Here is an 18,732-nt window from a genome sequence, read left to right on the forward strand (position 1 = left end):
CTACTCCAAACTATAACATACATACATACATACATGAACAAGAAAACAGATAAATAGTTAGACAGAGACACATATATGTACATATGCATATATGGAGAGAGACAGAGAGAGAGAGAGTGCATAAACATGAAAAAAAAAATTAAGAAATCTTAACTACTTAACCTCTAAGTTGTTTGTGATAATCCAGCCTAATGTAGTCTAAAGTTTAATTATGCACTATTCCTGAAACAATTTTACATTAAGTTAATACTATAAAGAGATTGCAACAGATGTTTAACTTACTCAGAACCTTAAACAGTAAAGAATTGATCCTATTGTTTACAAGTGAGTCTTATTTATTCATTAAAAGGGGTCAAATTAGACTGATACCTAGAAATCATAATACCAGTAGTTAATTCAAATGGCAATATTTATATATATACACATACATATGGAAATACATATATGTATATATACATATACATATACTTTTTTATACATATTTTAAAGGCAATAATAATACATTTCTTTCAAAGTATTCTTTAACTCATTTGGCCATCCCCTTAGGATGAATCAATGAGGTTTTGTTGCATCATATGCTGCCCTTCTTTGAAAAATTTCTACCCTCAAGATTAGAAACATGGGTAAATATTATTAGATTCTGTGTAATAAAAGCATTTTCAAAATTTTTTAAAACTTAAGATTTTACATGTTCTGGGAGCGCTCTCTATCTTAAGACCTAGAGCAGAGCACAGCAGAGCAGAAGAGTACCCTGGGACACCGGGGAGAATGCTAGCTGAAGTCAAAGGACTAGGGTTTTGGCCCCACCTCTTCCTCCATCTGTGTCCTTGAGAAAATCACTTCCCTTCTCTTGGCCACAGTTTCCTCATTTGTAAATGAGAAAGGCTGGACAAGATTTAGTCACCTGCAAGCATTTATCAAGTGCCTATTCTGGGCCAGGCACTGGGGAAACAAAGACAAAAAGGCAGCAGTCCTTGTCCTTTTAGTCTTACCTTTTAGTCTTAGAAGGTAAAGGTCCCCTCAGAAGTTTTATTTTCCTCACCAAAGAGATTTCTTTCATGCAGCAATATCCATATCTGCCAAAAATTAAAGTTTTTCCTGTCATAGCCTATTAATGATAGGTTCTATTTTTGAAACTAACAGCAAAAACTTAAATTTGATTCCCATTCAATTCATCTTTACTTCCTTGAAGTTAAAAGAAAACCAAATCAACAATACTGAAAATAGCAGCACAAAAGTCTTGAAAAAAATCTCCCTTTCCTTTATTCAAATTTAAGTAAAAAAAGTTTAAGTGAAATAGATCATCTTTGGAAAAGTATTTTGTAACAAGACAACTTCCTAGTTATATTCCAGACTTCACAAGATAAACAACTAATCATGAGGTTTTTAATGTTTTTTAAAAGACCAACGCAGTGGAAGGAGTGTCAGCCTGGAGAACCAGATGACCTGCATTCAAGCTCTGCCCCGGGTCTTCTAGTTACAGAAAACATGTACAAAATGCTCCCCTACTTTGAGTCTCATTTTCCATATCCGTAAGATGTAGATAACAAGACTTATCCTTCCTAACTTCCTAACTGTAGTGAAGGTCAAATGAGATAGTATACATAGGGCATTTTAAAACTATATAAATTTAAACTATTACTACTGTCTCACAAAAATGAAAATATGATCATTCTCATTATACTACAGGTTTAAACTCCAGTCTCTAGAAACTCAAAACTAAAACATCATCTACTTGGTCTCCCTAAACTTTCCATTCCCAGTAAAACTTATTCTTTTTCCTTCAGATTTAAGGATACAATAACAGTCCTATCAGCAGAAGCTGTTAAGATCCATTGACTTTTATCTTCATAAGAATCCAAGGAAGGAAATGCAGTTATAGCTGTTATTTTTTGTGTATGCCCGTGGAGCTCAAAAATCTTTTCTCCTGTCTGAAAAAATAAAATAAAATAATGTTAATAGGCTCTGATTTCATACATTAAATAATTTTAAGTGACAATCCTAAGAGGAATCACCACATGGAAAGCATCCATAAATTCTATTTCAAAATTATACCATAGAAACGAATTTTATTACAACATTATACATTATAATAGAAATTCACCAAGTGATAAAAACAACAACTACTAAGAATAGCTATCAGCAACTCTTAGCCATTCTCTAACAGAATAACACAGCATTTTTTACATATTTGTTAGACAGATGTAAAAATACCGCTACAACTATGATTCATTTATGAACCCTAAATTATCTATGAATCTATCTCTAGTCTCATGAAACTTGGCTATCAGTTATACCATATAATTGATAACTTTTTAAATCCTCCCATTATACTACCACTAACATAATGCCAAAATTAACCTAAATTTCTGTGTATTTGTTCATGTATTTCAAAAAGATCTTATGAACAAATTTCAACAAAAAATACTTCAAGTATCTATGATTTCACTGATGTTGAAACTTCTGACACAAGACACACTGCAAGCCCTATATAACTGAGTACATGATCGTTAAGAGTCATTATGGTGCAAAGCACATCACCATTTGGCAAACCTGGTGATGATAGCCGATAAAGACATGCTTTGTCACCAACATTTCACTGTGTGTGGCTCAATAAATTGATATGCTCAGAAGATTGAACCTTCGTTTCCTCAGTCATTTCATCTGTCACTGCCACAGCCCCTCTCCGCAGCCTTTCCGAAGGGGTAGGACATGTCAAAGGAAGCACCTGTGGCACAGCCTTCAAGAATCCAGGGAAACCTCGACACGACATTGAAAACTCTTTAATACTGTTTTTAAATAAGGTGAAAACAGGATAATATGTGTCACTAATGCCACTCTACTTTCAGAATATACCCAATAAGCTTAAGCTGGTTCCCCCACAGTTTGGATAACTAGACAGCACTTAAATGAAATACATAACTTCTCCAAGATTAAAAAAAAAAAAAGGTGACTTTTTGCCGTAAAAGGTTGCTGCATACACTATGATGAAACAGGTGTGCTCAAAAGCCTGGTGGAAAAACAGTCACACAAGCAACCACAAATCAGTGGTCTGAAAGACTGGGGCCGCAAAGGGTTTCAATGAACAGAACTGCCAATAATAATTCTCAACTTTGACAAACTAGTAAAGCTCAGTGCCATCAGATACAGCACCACTCTGACTTTGGAAATCAACACAATGGAGAAGCACAGTTTTTCAGGATGGGAGAAAAACTATCTTCATGACTACAATAAAGGAAACCACTTCTAGATTTCAATATTTTATATTTACAATTCTACTAGAAAAAAAGTTTCAGAAGTTAAAATAAACCAGATGAAAGATTAAGGTATCATCCTTATACTAACAATACTGAGCCTGCTACATGTTGTTAGACTGTTCTTAGCAGTCACTATAAATCTTGCTTATCAAAGGTGATATATACAACTTCCAAAGTCTCTATACTTTTCATTATTTTATATTGTTCTCTCCTGCTTTTCAAAACGTTTGCCAATTTTATTTCACAGTTTCCAAAAAGTCAAATATAAACCATTCCAGGAGTTCTTCATCTATATTTCATTACCTCAAACAGCAAGACAAAGTTTAACTCCTTTTATTTGTCATATTTCTTTTGTATCAGGAGAAAGAATATATAAAAGCAGCATGGTATAGTGAATAGAGAAGACCTGGCTTTAAATTCTGCCTCTGACACATTAGCCGTTTGACCACAAGCAAGGCACTTAATATCTCTGCTGAAGACTCTTCAAGACTATAAGACACAGAGGAACTGCTGCATTAGTGAATGGCATTTCTTTCTGGAGGGATTTCCACCCTAATACAATCAACAAGTCTAAACCAATGTGGGGAAATGTTTCAGATTTTTTTTCTTCATATTTTTATTGGAATTTGTTTATTATGAATAAGTATAAAAATATCAACAATTTTATATCTGAATGCAGAAAAGTATATAGTGTATATAATTTGACTCATATATTTAGTTCTATTGTTATTATATTATCCATTTAAAACCAGCACACACCTGAGCATTCCACAAAAACACAATTCCATCGTCTCCAGCAGATGCAAATCTGTTGAGGGAAGAGAAAAAGTAAAGAAAGGGTCATAATTGATAAGTATAAAGGGTGTATCTATTATCACATAATTGCTAGAGTTACTAAACCTCCTCAACCCCTATTAATGACATTTTGATTCACTAACGTTCACAAGTACAGATAAAATTCTATTATAGCTAATTGTCTCATAGTAGAATAAATATGGTTATAATGAACACATTGCTAAAAATATAAAACAAAAGGTTAGACTAAGGTCCCTTTGTGCTCTAGAATTCTATTATTCTATGAAATCTGTCGGCAATAAGATGAAAACGAGCCAATGCCCAGTTCTTCTGTTATGAATTAATTTCCCAATAGGGAAAAGAAGTAGTGTCTGAGTAAACTCATTATTCTTATTCATTTTATGCAAAGATTTTAAAAAATCTAATTGTTCGAAACCATTCCTACTCCTTTACTCCTTCTAGCTCCTGGAACTTTTGGGATATTGCTGCTTTCCTGAGTGATCAAGGGGTTGAGATGTTAAGAGGAAACCATGAGTAATTGTGAGAAAGCTAGAGGGGCTCAGCTCTCCCTCCCCTCCAAGCTACATGCTTCATAGAGGATTCAATCTTTTCTTTCAATGACAAACAAAGAACATCTGATAGGTAAACAGAGTCTATGGAAATAATCTGTGGCACTGGATTATTAGTTACAGAATGAATGAAAAAAGGATTTAAGGACTTAATGCTTGCTAAGCACTGGGGATACAACACTAAAGCAAAAGCTAACACAGTCTAGTCCTCAGGAAGCTTCCATTCTAATAGGGAGCAGGGGAGCGGTGGCAGCTGGAGTTTGTAGCTTAGAAAGTGACTGGTGTGGTGAAAGGGGCAATTATAGAGGAATAGACTGACACGCCTTTTCATAAATTAATTGAATTTGAGTATTGATTTGATTGTGACTCTAGAACAGGAAAGGAGGAAGGAGAGATGCTTTATCTAAACCTTCTATTTCCCCCAACACTCAGCAAAGTGCTCTGCTCACAGTAGGTGTTCAAATTATTTCTTCAATTAACCACTGACATGACTTGATTTAATGAATTTTCCAATGTTTATATAAAAGGAATCATCACTGTGTTGGGTGGAAGAAATGGGTGGAGGAAAACAAGAAGTCAGGAGTACAGCAAAAGGGGACTTAGGAAAGTTACACTTTAGTAGATTGTAGAGCAAAGCGAGAACCTATATAGATTAATGGGACAAGAGAGACACTCACCAATCAGGGTAGCAGAACTCAAGGGTGAGTTTAGGTCATGAAGAGGTTAAGTTAGTTTTAGTTATACAAAATCTGCTTTTAAACAAATCGGTAAGACACAGCTCTTATGAGCCACTAATGTCTCACATATTAGAATGTGAGGGCAGGGATTATGTTTTTGCCTTTCTTTACACCCAGAGCTTAAAATGGTGCCTGGCACACAGTAAGCAGCTATCAAATGTAAGTTGATGATGATGTAGAATCTTTTTCATAATGGTACTTTTACTTACATGAACAAAATCAACAAAACTGCACTACTTCAATCTTAGATGTGTGACTTCATTAGTATGAATAATCCTTTCATCAATCAACAAGCATTTATTAAGCCATTTACTATGTGCTAGATAAGCACTGTGCTTAGCTGGAAATACAAAGAAAGACAAAAACAATCCTTGCTCTCAAGGAACTTACATTCCAATGAGGAGTCAGCATGTAAATAAATAGAGCCATAATTGATACACATAGAGAAGACAGAAGATAATTTTCCTCACCACTTATTCTCTCCTCAGCCCCCTTAAGTGGTTTTATTATACCTTCTATGCTAATACTATTGATAGTTATAACCTATGACCTTATCTCCAAATACAATACAATGAGTAGAAAAATTCTACTCATCAACTTCCTATACTCCTCTTACAGTTCTAATAGTTCTTTCTTTGTCTGCCTCCTTCCCTGGCTCCTTTTCCTATCTCTGACCGATAAAGTAAGTTATCCCCAAGAAGCTATTCTCAGCCAACTTCTCTCTACAAACTCTTTTCCTCGGCAATTCCATTCATTTCCATTTTCAACTACCACCTCTACACAAATGACTATCAAATCTGCACTTCCTACACTGACTGCTCTCCCAAGTGCCCAGATCTTCATTCCCAAACATCTACTTGTCCTGTTCACACCTCAAATTTAATATGACCAAAACTGAACTTGTATTTTCCCTAAAACCTTCTCCTCCTTTTGACTTTATTATTTCTGGCAATGGCACTACGTAATCTCTCATGTTCAAAACCTTAGTGTTATCTTCAGCTTTTTCTTCCTATCCCTATTCCTGCCTTTGAAAAATCCAAGTCTGATTGTTGTTATTATGGCAATATGACCCACATCTGTCTTCTCTCAATTCTCATTGCTACCAATAGGCTAATAATACAACACAGTCTTAATAGATGTTCCCATATAGACTCTCTCCACACAAATCTCACCTTTAAACTGGTGCCAGGCATCTTCCTTAGGCAGAGATCTGGCCACGTTACTCTTCAGTTCAAAGGTCTTTGATAGCTCCTTACTGCCTACTGAATGAAGTTTAATTTTCTTAGCATGCCACTCAAAGCCTTCCAAAATCTACTCACCTTTTCAGAGTTTAAGCCCCTCTCTCTCTACATACTCTATGCTTCAGTCAAACTGGACTCCACTTCATCTTTCACACAATGCTTCACAATTTTCTTTCTCTATGTCTTCCTTGCCCTTACATTTCATCACCCTTTTCCCCACTGATTTCCTATCTTTCCTTTAAAGCCCAACTCTAAACATTACCTCTTCAAGAAGAATACACACACAGAGTAAGATGCAGAAATATCTTTTATTCAAGAGGGAAAAGGGAGGGAAGGGGGAGGAGGGAGAATTAGAAGGAAGATAGATTAAGAGATGTTATTTTTTTTTAGGCATTTGGGGTTAAGTGACTTGCCCAGGGTCACACAGCTAGTTAAGTGTCAAGTGTTTGGTCTGAGGCTGGATTTGAAATCAGGTCCTCTTGACTTCAGGGCCGGTGCTCTATCCACTGCACCACCTAGCTGCCCCACGGAAGACAGATGAAGAAAAGGATGAGTTTTAAGCAAAACAAACTCAAGATTTACAAAAAGTATTTATAACTCTTTTTGAAGTGGCAAAAAAATGGGAATCTGAGGGGACAGCAATCATTTGGGAAATGGCTAAATAAGCTATTGTATATAAATGTGATGGAAACTGTGCTATAAGAAATAATGAAGGGGATAATTTAAGAGAAACCTGAGAAAACTTGTATGAACTAATGCAGAGTGAAGTGAACAGAACCAGAATAATCTATACAATGACTACAATATTGTAAAGACAACTTTGAAAAACTTAATTAATTAGGAACTCTGATCAGCATAGTAATTGCAGAGGACAAATGATGAAATATCCTATCTCCTTCTGACAGAGGTGACACAGAATGGAGAATACACACATGTACACATAAATTTTTTTTCTTTGGAACACAGTCAATGCAGAAATATGTTTTCCTTGACTACACATATTCTATACTGGGAATTTTGCTTTTCTTTTGTTCTCAACTGGGTGGGGAGAGGGAGAAATGGTGGGTTTTTGCTGAATGAAAAAAAGTAATTTAAAAAATCACCTCCTCCAGGAAATCTTCTACAATTCTCCAACTCCGAAATTCAATTAGATTCAACATTTATTTTTGCAGTATAAAAGTGACTAATAAGAAAATGAAACCTAAGACAATTAGGGAGAGTGTCAGTGAGCATCCAGCTGTCCTTAAGGAGCTCAAGTCATCAGGCACGGACAATCTAGATGGTAACTACAATGCTGACTGCAGAACCACCATCAATGATCTCTGAAAGATGATGAACAATAGGAAAAGTGCCATAGAGCTAGCAAAGGGTAAGTACTGTTTCACTTTTCAAAAAAAATTTTAATGGAAGAGTGGAGTTTATAAACTGGAATCTACAAGCTAAACTTAAATTCCCAGCAAAATTAAAGAATATATTATTAAATGGATGCTTAATGGACATCTAGAAAAAGACACAACGAGCCAGCTTGGCTTCATCAAAAACAGGTTATGCCAGATTAACTTCATTTCCTCAATCAAAAAGTATTTACTACAGTATGCCAAGCACAATTTTAAGTCCTGGGGAAACTGAGACAAAAGGAAGGCTAGAACCAAGTTGTGACAGGCCTTCAATGTCAGGCAAAGGAGTTTATATTTGACTCTGTGGGTAACAGGAAACAAGTGGAGTTTATTGACTAGGGAAACGACACAATCAGATTTGTTCTTCAGGAAAATTAGTTTGGCAGCTGTGTGAAGGATAGATTGAAGAGGGGAGAGACTCAAGGCAAGACCGATTACGTTATCACAATAGCCTCTTTTGTTGTTTTTTTTTTTAACAGGACTCCTAGACAATTAGATCAGAGGAATGCTATAGATATACTTTAATTAGATTCTAGGAAGGAATTTATTTTATTGTTTTACATAGCCGAACGTGTCTTTTAGTTGCCAATGTGGAAAGTCATAATATTGAGTAGCATGTCTTTTGTGGTATTAGAGATAATTTATTTTCTTTCTTTAAATTTTTTTCAAATAATAAATGCTTCTCATTCCCATTCTTCAAGTAAACAACCAAGAAAAATAAGAGGGAGGGAGGGAGGAATGGAAGGAGAGAAGAAGGGAGGAAGAGAAGGAAGGAAGGAAGGAAGGAAGGAAGGAAGGAAGGAAGGAAGGAAGGAAGGAAGAAAGGAAGGAGGGAAGGAAGGAAGGAAGGAAGGAAGGAAGGAAGGAAGGAAGAAAGGAAGAAAGGAAGGAAGGAAGGAAGGAAGGAAGAAAGGAAGGAAGGAAGGAAGGAAGAAAATTTTGACAATATGCCTAACTAAGAGAGGCACATTTCCTTATCAGTCATATTAAAAAATGCATGTCTCATTTTGCACTTTGAGTCCATCATCTCTTTGTTAAGAGATGGGTAGCTTAGATTTTGGCAAAGAATTTTACAAAGTCTTTCATGCTATTCTTATGGACAAATTGGAAAGATACAGGTTAATTGGTAGTACAGTTAAGTGGAATCAAAATGGAGTAGATGGACCTGAAGTGTGGTCATTAAGGGCTGGAGGTAGATTTGGTGGCAAGTTTCTACTAGAGTGCCCCAGGGCTATATGCATGACTCTGTAGGGTTTAACATATTTATCAATGATTTGGCATAGATGGCCTGTTTATCAAATTCAGAAGTGACACAAAGCTGGAAAGGGTAGCTAACAAACTGAACAAGAGTTAGGGTCCAAAAAGATTTTAAAAGTTGAAAGATCTGGACAGGTCAGACCTCACTATGAAGGAACTTAAAATCTAATAAGTTTATTAATAATGACCTCTCTCCCCTCAGACCTCACACACTATTGGATATTATAGCTCTCTTAGGAACTTACATGTATTATTTTGCATTACAGTTACTTGCATCTTGTGATTCCCTTGACTAGATTTTAAGTTCCATGAGGGACCACAGAATCATCAGCTTTAGGACTGTAGAAGACACCTCAGAGATCTAAGCCAAATCCCTCATATTTACATATCAGGAAATCAAGGCCCCAAATGGTGAAATGACCTGCGCCAAGATGAAACAGATAACAGGTAGATGAGCTGAGACTTAAACCTGGGTCCTCTGGCTCTATGCTGCCTTGGCAGGGGCCATGTCTTAGCTAACCTTCTGTCTCTCCCAAAGATCTGCTCATAGTAGATGCTTAAAAATTGCTTCTTGAACTGAACCACTGACACAATTAGATTTATTGCTTTAGGCTTTCTTTATACAATATTTGTCTTTCTTTATACAATATTATTCTTTATACAATATTAATGAACAAATATTTATACAAAAAAGAATATATGATCATTGTGCCCTTTCTCAGAGAGCACATATGGTTGGGGGAATACAAATGGGAAACAAAGCTAAAGGGAGACTTGGGAAAGTTACAGTTTAGCAAATCCAAAAGAATAAAGCTCAAGATTAGCCCCACAAATGGCCAGAGCCTGTCATTAATGATACAATGAAGACAGAAGTATGACAGTCAATGTAGTAAATATGAATGGAGTGTCTTACTCACTATGCTACAGAGAGGTGAGGAGGGTGGATAAATTTTTAGGAAAGCTATGGTCTCTACCCTCATGGAGCTTAAAAATATAGAATTGTTCCAAGGTCACTTTCCATTCTAATATTCTATGATTCTAGAAAGGGTCTTACCAACATCTCTTAGGTAAGTATACGCTACACAAAAGAATAAATTTTCACCAACCTCTCAGGCTGTTCTATTCTCATTTTTAAATATATGGCATGATAACTATCTGATGATTAAAAAATGGGTGATGATTTCAACAATAACCAATTAAAAATATAATTTTCAGAAATTTCATGCTTTGTGGAAAAAGAACTGTGAAGTGTTACTATTTTTTAAATACTAAAGTGAATCGTTAACTGTTTCTGGGTCTACTGATTTTTGTTTATATGATAATGAGAAAGAAGGCAGGCCTCTATAACCTTAAATTTTCTTTCATTGCCATTGATTCTTTAAATTTCTATACCTTCTTTTCTCCTTTTCAAAAATTACAGTTTTAAAAGACACACACATTTTTTCCAATCGTGATTTGAAAATTCTCATTATTATTCCATACTGTCTAAATCTTTGACATTTACAATAAGGAATGACTAAATGATTTAGACTTTGGAAATGAGATATCAACCTTCAATTCATTGAGTAGTGAACAAAAAAGTAAATTTAAATGATGCTCAAAAGTAATGCATGGTATTCAAGACAATTTTAAAAAAATTATACAAGGGTCAATAATCCAGCTAGTAGATTATTCAAGATCCTTCAGTCCTCCCCTTCAAGCCTACTGTAGCCGTTTGGTTACCTCAGTTCTTTTTATTATCTCTTTTAAAGAAGTTACTAAAAGAAGAAAGAGGTGAAAAAAAACTCGTACAATTCTGCTTAATGTTAGGAACACTACTTAAATATTTAGCTGGAGAAAAGGTAGAACTTGATATTTAAAATTAGGGTTTTAAGTTACCTATGGGTTTCAGTTATCCATTTTATCCCTATCATTCTTCAAACAACTAAAAACTTAGTGTACTTTACTTATTCATCTCTACTCAGATCTTAATCATCAAACCATTCCCTCAACTTTAAAATTCTTTCACAAATCAAGAATCCCACAGAAACATCAGAATAATTTGTAATACGTAAAAACTCTAAATCTTCGGTCATATAGAAAATAACATCTAAGCGATATATGGCCATAAAAGGAAGTAGGCCAATCATGTCATGAGAATAAAAAATCACAGATGGCTAGACCCATGCTGCATCTGTACCAATATAACATCAAAAGACCGAGAGGAAGACCTCCAGCACATGGGATGGACTCCTTTTGAAAGATTCATGGGAAGACATACACAAGAACAACACAAAGGCACCCACATTTATGAGAGAATAGATGTATTTAACCACTAAAGTATAAACTAACATGCAATATAATGCAAAGTTCAAAAAAAGCAGAATTGGAGGAACAGGACACTATATTTTATTTTAAAATCTAACAAAGCTAAAGAAGTACACAAAAAGAAAAGAGATGAGAAAGGAGCACAGAAAAGTTATTATTATTGGGGTTTTTCTTTTTAGTTTGGTGTTCTTTTTAAATACAAATAGTTCTAATATGTGAATTGATTGGATTTTATCCAGATTTCCCCCTTAGGTTTAGATTGTTAAGACTGTTCTTAAGTTTGTAATAAAAATACATTTAAAATACGCAAGTTATTTGGAATTGATAATCTATTTTCCCAGTGAAACAGTATTATAAAAGCAATGGCTAGTTTCCCAATCTAGCTCACAAAAGCCTACTTGCTCCACACTGCAGCTGGAATATAATATACTTATAGTGAAAAGAAAAATATTTAAAAATGTTATAAAAAAGTAATTTGAAAAATTCATAAAAATCCAATTTTAAAGTTTTTCATCCTAAATGTGTGTGTTTGGGTGAAAACAGATTAGAAGATAAAAAATGGAGATGTGAATTGGATCACTTTCATAGGTAGATGGCTCTGGTTTTAAATTTATTAGGTCTTATTTCATAATTCAGGGCTTACCTTTTTCTCTATATCCTATATGCTCTAAGACTAACTTTTTTTTAGTCTAGACTGTAATTTAATCATAAATTAACCTATGAGCCCCTTTTTGGGTTTATCTTTGTCTCCAACACTTTTGGCTAACTTTTATAAAAATCTTGGGATAGGGAGCACAATGAAATGGGGGAGGGAGGAAGTAGGGTTTTTTCTGAAAACTGATATACAGAAAAATTCATTTAAAAGTCTAACCTACCACCAGGAGCTAAAGGAAGGAGAAAAAAAAAAGAAAACAGTAAACTAATTCCTCTCCTCTGCTTCAAGGTTCTAGACAACTTTCACTTACTAATTCCAATTACAGAGATACCAAGCATTAGCTCTGTTTTATATCGAGATCCTATAGGCTATGAATGAGATTTCTAATAGCATAACCATTATAATAAAACTCATACTAATAAGACAAATGGTACATCTTATGATGTTCACTTAAATTATATTTTGCCTATGACATTTTAAAATGTATTCAGTTTCTTGTACTACTTTTCCAAAGTAATGATCTGAAAAGCAGAGATCACTTTGGGATTAAGAGGACCACATACATGAAGAAGGTATTTTCAAAATGGTATAAAACAGTTAGCTAAGAAAAAGAGCACTTGAGTTTACACAGAAATTGAGAGCTAAATAAAGATATGAGTAAGTCATTTGATCACCAAAAGCAGACTTTCCAAGTTAATACAGCTTGAATTCTAGACAAGTATTTCATTTATGTGAAATTATCCTCCAAGATAAGAATCTCTAACAAATAAAGCATTAACTGGTTTAAAAAAAAAAAACAGTTCAGTTACCTAATTTCTCCCTCATTCTCATTTTTCTTCCTTCCAGATAACTAGATGTTAAATATCATGACTGTGACTATAGCATTTACGTAAAAATATAAAAAGGGCTCAATTAGCTGAAATTCTTAATGGAGTATTTCAGATAATTTAATTTTCTATTTAACTTGGGGTTAATCAGAAAACACCTTAACTGAGAAACTTGTAGTGCACCTCAAGGTCCATCACTGTGAGCAATTTCCACTCTGCAGAGCTAAAGACATAGAAAACGTAAATGGTTGGAAGGAATCAAACAATGTTGAAACATTTACAAGTTGAGTGCCCAATCCAAGTTACAGGGGATAGAAGAGGCATCAGCCTTCAAGTACCTTAAACTTTAGCTGCCAACAAATATAAATGAGACAAGTAGAAAACAATTAAGTGCTAACAATAAAAAACATTGATTAAACTCTTACTTTGTGCCAGGTATTGTGTTTAATGCTGAAGATATATATATATATATATATATATATATATATATATATATATATATACATACACACACATATATATATATATGTATGCATGTGTGTATGTATTCTCAAGGAGCTAACATTCTAATGGTAGAGAATACAGGTATTTATATAATAAGTATCTAAAGAAAAAAATAAATATAAATAAATACAAAGTACCTCATTACAAAGTGTTGTAAGAGGGAGGGTACTAACAGTTGGGGGCATCAAGGAAGGCTTCATGTAGAAGGAGGTACCTGGGCTTCCCCCTGAAGAGGGATACTATGAGGCAAGAGAAGAGGAGGGGTGCATTTCAGGCTAAACCACATGATACTAAATATATACAGAACACTATTTCTAAACAGAGAGACGTTAGTGAACCTTATTGTTTGTTCTTTGTTCTCGAAGAGAACCAATGACATCAGCAAGGTGATGCCATGACTTTTAAATGAATTGGATTTAAGTGAGAGAGAGCTGTGCAAAGTCACCAGCCTCATTCTCTCCTCCAGAGCCACCTGGGTCCAGTATCAGGATGACTAGAGATGGCCCCAGATAGAGTGGGAGCCCTTGGCCTTTTTAAGTTAAGGTCTTTCCTGGGTCTCAGTTTGACTGAGACAGGCCCTTTCAGTGATTAAGGTAGGGTAAGAAATGAGGCAAAGAATGGCCTCTTTTATCTAATTAAAAAAAAAATCAATCTAGGAGGGGAAGATTCTCAGAGTTTCCAAAACAGAAACAACTGTTATTTGCACTCACTCTGAGCCATCAGGGCCCAAAAAATGACCAAGTGAGGCTTAGCCAGAGTGATTTGGGTTTAAGGCATGGTCCTTAAGAAAAAAATCTCGCCCATAAACCCTAAGATATCTTTCAAGGTTTCAGCAATCAAAATTTACATTCCTTTGGGCAGAGCACCCACAGGTAAGGGTATGATACTCTACGTCTCTATGTGGACTGAGCAACAGTTGGGAGGGAGGGAGAGAAGGAAGGAAGGGAATAAGGAAGAAAAGAAGGATCAGTGCAACTGGAAAAAAGGTTCACAGAGGAAATAGGATTTCAGTGGGCTTTGAAAAATGGCTAGAATTCTGACAAATAGAAGAGTGAGGGGTGGGCATTCCAGGCAGCTGTACAGAATAAGTCAAGGCATGAAAGTGAAAACAAACATAGATTATCTGTGGAACAGCAAGGAGGCTAGAAGAAGATAATATATTAAAGGGAGAGAACAACCAGATGAGGAAACTCCTTTTACCAATACAGGCAGATGCCTTTTTCTGCAATTTACAGTATTAGAGAGAGTTGCCAAAAGCATAAGTTCAAAGAGGCGGCAACACCCCTAAGTGCTGTCAGGACCAGATTAAAATGTAACTGGTATTTAACAAAATAAATATGCAATAAAGCAGATATCACACTTTTAAACTAAGTCAATATGCAGTCACGTAGATCCTTATGTACATGGATTATTGTTCAGTCATTTCAGTCATGTCCCACTCTTCACAACCCCATCTGGGGTTTTCTTGGCAAAGATGCTGGAGTGCTTTGCCATTTAAATCTCCAGCTCATTTTACAGATGAGGAAACTGAGGCAAACAGGGTTAAGTGACTTGTCCAGGATCACACAGCTAGTAAGTGTCTGAGGCCAGAGTTGAACTCATGAAGATGAGTCTTCCTGACTCCAGGCCCAGCGCTCTGTGCACTGCTCTACCTAGGCAGCCCCTATGTATGGATTAGTGGCTCCTAGTTCTGTTGAATTGGACACCACTAGCCTAGAGCACTGAGTCACAGAGTCAGTATGTGTCAGAGGCAGAAGTTGAACCCAGGTTTTCCTGGCTTCAAAGCCCATCTACTGGAAAGCAGTGTGGGAAATAAAAGCCAGACAGAGTGAGACGACTACAAAGAGCCTTTTAAAGTTGAGCCGAAGAGTTAATAGATGATGCCTTATGGAACCACTGCAGTAGGTTTTGGAGAGCGCACTGACCCCACCAAAACACGTCCTGGAAAATTTAAATCAAATCCCTGGTAAGTCTGCTGTCTTGTCATTTGCTTTTTTCTCCTATAAACTTTGATCAGCAAAAAATTTTCATTTATTCAAAGTTCTAGTTTTTGGGTTGTCGTTAATCACTTAGACCCAGAACCCAAGTATGCTTACTAATACTTAAAATTAATTTTATAAATTATTTCATGGATAACATAAAACATACCACATAGTATATTCATAATTTTTGTGGTTGTTATTTAAGAACTTTCATCTGTAATTCAGAGTTTTAGTGAAGTCTTAGTGCCCGGGGCACTTAGAAATTAATTTATTTTATGGGTGGTCACCCAGTACACTACAGAGACAGGTCTGAAGCCCAAGTTTTCCTGTCTCCAAGGCCTAAATTCTAGCCACTACACCATGCTGCCTATAGTATTTATAATAATCAGTTTTTGTTTGTGAAGAGAAATAGTCACTTCATAATAATTGATAATATATCTCTCCACAAATGGAAATTTGCTGATTCCTAAGAGGAATTAAAACACATTTAAATGTCTTCATTAAAGAAATACTTTCATGTTATTTCACAATTAACACTTTCCATTTCCTTTGTTTAAAATGTAATATAGATTAATTTTTAAGAAGTTCTATTTAGAAATTTCTATGTGCCTACTGGGAAGGCTTTTCAGTGAAGTGGGATGGGTTTTAAGGATTATGAAATACCAATATTAAGCTTCAAAAATTTGTAATTAAGATAAAATGTGAAAGTGAAATTCTCTTTTTCCCTTAACTTTCATCTGTCGAAGGAAAATTATTAGAATCATAGAATAAGAACTTTGGAACTAAAAGAGACTTTCCAGATCATGTAGTCCAATCATTTCACTTGATAATTTTTTTTATGCAAGCAATCACAAATTCAGAAAATAAACAAATAAATATAATTTACCTACATAAATCTAAAAGAATGCACCCAAAGCTAGATAGTTAAACTTCGTTTACTGAATTAATAAGGCAGCTATATAAGTAATTAGCTAAAACAAAAGCAGGGCCCTAACAATACCAAGATATTTTTTGGATTAAGGGTTTTAGATTAATAATGATTGATTTTCTTTTTAAAACTACTTATCAAATTTATTAAGGGCATTCTGAATTATTTTCTATATTCATAAGTGCTACTAACCCATCTAACTTTATACCACTTTCATACTTAATGAAAGAGCTCTAGTCTTTATTCATATCATAAAAGAAATTAAACACTCTCACTGAGATTAAACCTAGGGAAATACATAAAATAATAGTATAGTAAAGGATTCTATGTAACAAAGCTATTTCTATGTCCCAATAGAGGACCCAATGAAATAGCATGTTAGTAATCTGGTTGCAATGAACTACATAGGATAAATAGTTGTGAATGTCAATTGCTTTCTAGGTCACTCCTTTCAGTAACTCCCTAGAAAGAATTTGATTATATTCTCTTTTCTTCTAAGTAGGAAAAGGAAAACTAAGCTCTTGACATTTTTGTCCTTTTATCAAGTAGCAATTACCCTTCAATTCCCTTCACTGCTTCCACCTTAAATAATCACAACCACCACCACCACCACCACCAACAACAAAAACAACCCTAAATTCTCAACCTAGGAACCAAAACAGAAAAAGAAAAAAAAAAACAACATCACATACTAGCACAGAAAAAACACAGAAAAAATATAGGGGCAATGTGTTCAAGACCCTTCTGGAAGAATGGAAACAGCCTTAAAGAATGATTGAGCCAAGATCACACAGCTAGCAGCAAGCCTGGTCTCAGGTTTTCTTCTAAAACCAATATTATTTCTTTTACACTGCACTAGAACTTAGTACTTTCAGATTGTCCTCATCATCTTCAACTGAGGCAACACTGTATAGTGGAAAGAGCCAAAGATTTGCTGGGTTCAAATCCCAGTTTTGCCCTTTAGACAAATCACTTCAACTGTGGGACCTTAGTCTTCTTCTCTGTAAAATGAGGCAGCTGCCCTCAAGGCACTTAAGGTCCAGCACAATCTTGTGATCTTACATATGTAAGGTGCTTTATGTTTTCAAAGCATTTTCACATATATTACTTCATCATGGACAAATGAATTTGGATCAGAATTGATGGAAACCTCTGTGCTTTTCATGGATTCACTGTCATAAACTCCCATCACTTTAATAACAATATATCCTTACTGATGTTACATGGTTGATGATCATAACATACCAGTCTTACAAGAATCAAAATTACAAATAATCCAAAGAGAGAGTATTAAGTAATCAGTCTCTACTATGTATGAATAGTAGCATAAGGGATCTCAGCAAGTTTACGAATAAGTAGAAAAGGACATGGGACAGGCATTTATCAAGAATAAAAAATAATCAAGAAAGAAGAAATGCTTCTCTGGCGTCCCTGACGCCAGATGCTTGATCAAGATAACCCAAAGTGCGGTCTCTGCACTGGATGAAAGAAAAAAATCACACTGCTGGAACATGGATCCACCGTGGAGTAGCATGCCAAATGTCATCCCCATTTTATAAAGAAAAATAGATATCAGAGTAGTAAACTGGCTTGCCCATGATACCCCGTTCCATTACATCACATTGTACTATAGGGGCCTAATAGAGTTTATGCAACTTTCCCCAAAGTCTAATTCACATAGTCTGTTGAGACTATCCAAATCTAGAACACTACATAAACTAACAGTAGGCTATTTGTTACTACTCTTTTAACATGATCCTCTAGCCAGCTCCTTTTGGATCCACTATAACCAGGTCACTTATTACTAGCTTGACAGTGAGACTACCCTATAAGATAGAAACAGAGTTGTTACAAAGGAATTACTAAATTGCACTCAATTTTATCAAGTTTCCCCCAAAAATGTACAAAATCACTAGCCATCCTAGAGGCACGTTTTGTTCTTCAGTTTAGTGTTTCATGGGTCACCTGATTCTTTTCCAGTCATGATCACCATCCTCCATAACCTTGTCTGTTTCCTGGAGGAGCAAGGAATGGTCAAATGAGCAACAAAGAAAGCTATTCTTAAAATGTGTTATGAACTCAGTTTAGTTTAATGTGTCAAATGCTAGAGTATTACATGCAATTTTAGCACAGTCCATTTTTTGGAAGACTCTTGCTGAGGCTTGGCCTTCTTTAGTGATGTTCCAATCAATATGACCCTTACTTCATGTTCAAAAATACAAAAGAAGAGAAGAAAAAGGCAGCTGTCTGTTAGGTTGATACAAGATTTATTTAGT

General features: G+C 35.2%; 1 protein-coding gene across 5 annotated transcripts in view; it reads right to left on the reverse strand.

Annotated features, from left to right (window-relative positions):
* WDR41 (WD repeat domain 41) overlaps nt 1–18,732 on the reverse strand; it is a 71,404-nt gene that overhangs the window by 38,803 nt on the left and 13,869 nt on the right. For all 5 annotated transcript variants that reach the window (XM_027863625.1, XM_027863627.1, XM_027863624.1 and 2 more), the window contains exons 3-4: nt 4,017–4,065; nt 1,800–1,931 (exon numbers count right to left, since the gene is read on the reverse strand). In XM_027863625.1, the coding sequence (XP_027719426.1) occupies nt 1,800–1,931; nt 4,017–4,065 (181 nt within the window). The remainder of the gene's footprint in view (nt 1–1,799; nt 1,932–4,016; nt 4,066–18,732) is intronic.

The sequence above is a fragment of the Vombatus ursinus genome, unplaced genomic scaffold (genome assembly GCF_900497805.2).
Source record: "Vombatus ursinus unplaced genomic scaffold, bare-nosed wombat genome assembly UNPS02014772.1, whole genome shotgun sequence".
In the NCBI taxonomy this organism is placed as follows: domain Eukaryota; kingdom Metazoa; phylum Chordata; class Mammalia; order Diprotodontia; family Vombatidae; genus Vombatus; species Vombatus ursinus.